The sequence below is a fragment of the Panthera uncia genome (assembly GCF_023721935.1).
Source record: "Panthera uncia isolate 11264 chromosome A1 unlocalized genomic scaffold, Puncia_PCG_1.0 HiC_scaffold_17, whole genome shotgun sequence".
In the NCBI taxonomy this organism is placed as follows: Eukaryota; Metazoa; Chordata; class Mammalia; order Carnivora; family Felidae; genus Panthera; species Panthera uncia.
In genome coordinates, this window is record NW_026057577.1 from 47,007,247 (window position 1) to 47,012,251 (window position 5,005).

General features: G+C 53.2%; 1 protein-coding gene across 1 annotated transcript; it reads right to left on the bottom strand.

Moving 5' to 3' along the window:
* Positions 1 to 643: 643 nt before the first annotated feature.
* Positions 644 to 4,041, bottom strand: HTR1A (5-hydroxytryptamine receptor 1A). Its single transcript, XM_049649515.1, has one exon. The coding sequence runs from the start codon at positions 3,257 to 3,259 to the stop codon at positions 1,988 to 1,990; it is 1,272 nt and encodes a 423-aa protein (XP_049505472.1). The 5' UTR covers positions 3,260 to 4,041; the 3' UTR covers positions 644 to 1,987.
* Positions 4,042 to 5,005: the final 964 nt, after the last annotated feature.

The window sequence follows — 5,005 nt, forward strand, 5'->3', positions numbered from 1 at the left end:
CTTAATATTATAAACACAAGTGAAGTTTCCATTGGCAACTTTTGCAACACTGTTCTCAAAACAGCAGACGCAATCATTCAAAAGGTAGAGTTGAAGGGAGACGGCAGAAAAAACCAGTAACTTTGTGCAGTTACGGTAAAACACAACCGGTATTCATCAGAAAATTAGAGGCTACATCTCACTAACAAACCTCTTGATCCCAGTCCTGTGGATGGAAATTTACATTCAAACGGAGCACCAAAATAACTTCCCTTCTGGGGGCAGTAAAGATTGTAACTAGTTTCTCAGCAGGAATGGCAAGGCCAAAGGAGTAACTTTTGGGGGGAGAAGGCTTGGAGTGCTCCACATAGTCAAATGGCAAGAAACCGGTTTGTCCTAGACCTGTGGCTCACATCAGGCCAAGGAGCGAATATAACCCTGTACAAGATTCTCGGGGACTCCGAAGGGAGAGCACCCCTAACTAGTTAACTAGTCTTTGGGGTCCCATTATTTAAAGTAACCGCCTGCGAGGTTCCAGGCAGTACTAAACCTATCGGGACCCATTCGATTGGAAGCCCGGAATTCCTATTTGGAAAGCAAAGTCCTAGTAGCTACGTGTCCCAGACGTCTTGCAGAACAAATCCCATGTAACGTTAGGACGCGCTAAACAGAACTATACTATCCAACAGGACAGGGGGTGAATTAGGCGGAAAGAGTCTGCATCCTGTGGATGCAACTGCCCTCTCAGGTTCCACGGGGAGCGTCATCTGCAGGACGGCCTGCGCGCCGGACACCAACACCTCTTTGCCTCCCCTGGTCTCTCTCCTCCCGCCTGACCTAGCTCCCCGCGCTTTCTCAAACCGTGCTGTTTATTCGCGCTTCTGCGCGTTCCGCGGCGCAGGCGGAGGGATGGTTCTGGTTTGGGTTACATCTCCGCGCGCGCGCGCGCCAAGTGCAAAGCAGACAGCAGCTGGCTGGGTAGGCGCGCGAACCTTTAGGCCGCTGGGGGTCCCCAGCATGCACACCTTGGCTGGCGGGCATGGCCCGGGGTGGGTAAGTGGCGATGCCAGAACGTGCAGACTCGCCACCAGCCTACACAAACAGAAGTCCGTTCTCCCATCCCACTGGTTGTCAGTTTCTTTGGTGAGTGCTGACACGAAGGCAAGCACGGATACAATCGTTCCTCACTCCCGCCTCGCTCTCCCCCACTGGCCCAGCCTTGCTTGTACTTACAAGTCCACTCTAAGAGACAGCTTCTGGCCACTTGTTTGGAATCCAAGAAAACAGAGCATGGGGCTGTGCGCAAAAGAGTTATTCAGCGAGTCTACACAGGGAAGCGGGGATTCCCAGGGACATCACAGGCACCGGGAAAACAGAACCTCCAGCCTTTCCCTACTAGCAAACCAATGCATAGGGACTGGCGAGGGCACAAAGGGAAGCTCGAAAGAAGGGATGAAACTGAAAAAAAAAAAAAAAGTGAGTTTCTAGGGTAGGAGTGCGGGCCAGGGTTGGGACTAGGTAATGAAGCAAACTTCTGAACCTTAAATTCAAGTTCTAGCAGTGGGGCGATTAGGTGGGAGCCGTTAGTGGGCGCGGCGGCTGGGTGTACAGTTTATTTTTCTGCGTAGATTTTTTTTGCCTTGAACCGCTGAGGCTCAAACTTCCGCCGCGAAGATGTGGAGTGCCGAAGAGGGAGGAGGCAACTACAAGGATCAACACTGATTCCGAGGCCAAAGTGTGAGCCAAGGTCGCTTCTCACAGACCCAGGTAGTTTCCCAGGCCCTCCAGCCCCACTTTTGGGGGCCTCTTTGTCCAAAGCGCACACCCTCCGAGCAAGGGATTAGGAGACAGGGGATTAGGGGACGGGGGAGGAGGGAGGAGGTCTGGAAGCGGCGGACCCAGCAGCTGAGAAAGTCGGGAAAAGTAGCAGGCTATCAGAGGTGTTGATTCCAGAGGGCTGGAGGAGGCAGAGAGGATGGGGCGGGCCTACTTGCGGACGACTCGTCCATCATCCTCGGCGGCAGAACTTGCACTTGATGATCTTCTTAAACGCGTTTTGGAAGTCTTTGTTGAAGTAGGCGTAAATGACCGGGTTGAGCAGAGAATTGGAGTAGCCCAGCCAGTTGATTATGGCGCCCAGAAGCGTGGGCATGTGGCAGCTGCTCTCGCAGAAGGGCAGGACCAGGGCAACGATGAAGAAGGGCAGCCAGCAGAGGATGAATGTGCCCATGATGATGCCCAGAGTCTTCACCGTTTTCCTCTCTCTGGCCAGGGCCATCTTGCGCTTGGCTTCGGCGTTGCGTTCATTCTTCTTCTCGAAGGATGCGGGGGCGCAAGGGATACTACTGGCCTCGCTGGGCAGAGGCAGGTGCTCTTTGGAGTTGCCCACCCGGTGCACTTCAATCACCTCCAGGGCGGCGCCGTCGTCACCCTGCCTCACCGCGCCATTGGTGCACGGAGCCCCCCCTGCCTTGTTCTCCACGCCCTGCCTCCATTCTCTGCTCCCTGGCTCGCCATTTACGCTCTTCTTGGGCTGCCGGGCTGGCGACACACCAAAGCGGGTGTCCGCTCCCTTCTTCTCCACCTTCTTGACTGTTTTGCGGATGCGGAAGCGCGCAGCTCGGAAAATGCGCCCGTAGAGAACCAACATTAGCAGCAAAGGGATGTAGAAGGCTCCAAAGGTGGAATAGATAGTGTAGCCATGGTCCTTGCTAATCGTGCACGCGTCGGGGTCCGAGCGGTCTTCGGGGGTGCGCCAGCCCAGCATGGGCGGGATGGAGATAAGGAAGCCAATGAGCCAAGTGAGGGAGATGAGCGCAGCGGCGCGCCGGGGAGTCCTCTTGTTCACGTAGTCGATGGGGTCCGTGATGGCCCAGTACCTGTCCAGCGCAATGGCACACAGGTGCAGGATGGACGAGGTGCAGCACAGCACGTCGAGGGCAATGAATAGGTCACAGGTGACCTGTCCCAGTGTCCATTTGTTGAGCACCTGGTACAACGCAGCCATGGGCAGCACCAGCACCGACACCATGAGATCGGTGACAGCCAGCGAGCCGATGAGATAGTTGGCCACATTCTGCAGGGAGCGCTCCAGGGCGATCGCGGCCACCACGCAAGCATTGCCCAGCACCGCGCAGAAAATGAGCGTGCCCAGCAGCAGAGAGGTGATCACTTGGTAGCCGAAGGTCACGTCGGAGATGACAGTAGCGTTGCCGCGTGTCCCGAAGGGACCCTCGGACAAGGTGGTGTTGTTGCCAGGTCCGGGGCTGAGCACATCCATGCCTGCGCGCCCAGCGGGGGGAGGGGGAGGGGAGAAAGAGCTGCCTTAGGATCCCCCTCGCCCCTCCCCCTGGGGTCTTCTACCCCTCTCTCCCCCCCGGGGAGTTCCAGGTGGAGGAAACGCCGGGACTCAAGCAGGAAGTTCTTACTGCTCGGGCGAGGGCATCTCCGAGGAGCAGCTTCTAGGAGCTCCTTGGGCTCCGTTGGTCCAGCAGGCTCCGAGACTCCAGCGGGGAAAGGAGTTCGCCAGAGAACAGCTCCGGGACCTCTGAGCGGCCGAGAGGTGGCTGGAACGTCTGTTTCTCACTGTCCATTTTACTCTGCCGCTGCTCAACTGGCTGCCGGGGCTGGAGTCTCCCCACTAGCAAACAATCTTCGGTCTTAGAAGTATCTGGAATAGAGAAACCTCGTCCTCTGCGGTCACTCTGTGATCTCTTCCTCCGTCTCTCCCTTCCTCTTTGCCACTCTCTCCTCCTGTCTCCTCTCTTTCTCTTAAGCCTGCTCTCCCCCTTTCTCCCTCTCCCTTCTCAGCCCTCGTTCAGTCTCCCTCTTCCTTCTCACTCCCCTTTCTTTATCCCTCTGTGTCGCACCGACAGCTCTGACGGTGTCCCTCCCTCCTACGCTAACCCTCCCCTCCTAACACTTCCCCAACCCTGGGTGTCTCTTTCCTCTGGGTCCCCGCCCTCCTCTCCCTCTAGCTAAGCGTCTTTTCCTTCTAGCCCCTTTTTGTCGGCAGAGATTCAGAATCCACTTTCACCGTATCCTCCGCTGGTCACACCGATATTACAACATATAACTCCGCCTCTCACCCAGCCAAACTAGAGAAGGGGAAAAAACAATCCTAACTATCCGTTGCTTCATATTTCTGTCAAATTGTTAAGAAGAGTTAGCAGCACAGAATGACAATAGGAAATGAGAAATGGAGCCACAGGGAATCTGAATGGGTAGGTAGACAGCCCTTGGATTAGTCTGTAAATTATTGTTAATTGATGGAAAGAAGACGAAGTGTGTTTTAGCTTATGAAAGAAGCCATCCTGTTCATTATCTGACAGTTCAGCCTGACTCCCTTGGGGAGGATGTTTCCTGTAGCTTTATTTATTTATTTGTAACCTTGGGGAATTAGCGGGGAGAGGGATTCCAAAGGGCGCGTCACCGGACAGATAAATAGCAGCATGTCAAAGTGAAGAAAAAACTCAATTCGGTATGTATTACACACACACACACACACACACACACACACACACACACACACACACACACAAATACGCCTATCCATCACCATTACCTTTTTAATGTCAATAAACATTACTATGTTTCATAGCTTCGTGGCGAGTAAATTTAAGAGAAGGGAATCTTTCGCCAGTGTTCTGTAAATAACGTTGGGCGTTTTATAAAGCCTTTTGCTTCTTTTATCAGAGCCTGCAAACCTCTAGGGAGAACTTGGTGGAACCCCTGGTCGCTGGCCCGCAGTTTCTCTTAAGCGCCGAAATTGTCTTCAGCACTTGGGACAGCTCTAGGCAATAAGGGCTTATGTCGCCACCTTCTGGCAAATGCTTTGGAGCGCCATCTAGAAACCTTTGACTTGCAGAAATTAAGGAAGTATTGTGGCAATCCCATAACTTCAAGAAAGAAAAATACGGTTATTAAAAAAAAAGGTAATATTGAATTTTGTATATCTTCTATTTTCTTCAAAAATTTCTTTTATTGCCCTATTTTGCTCTTAATCTTGTATATCAAGCCTATTCTA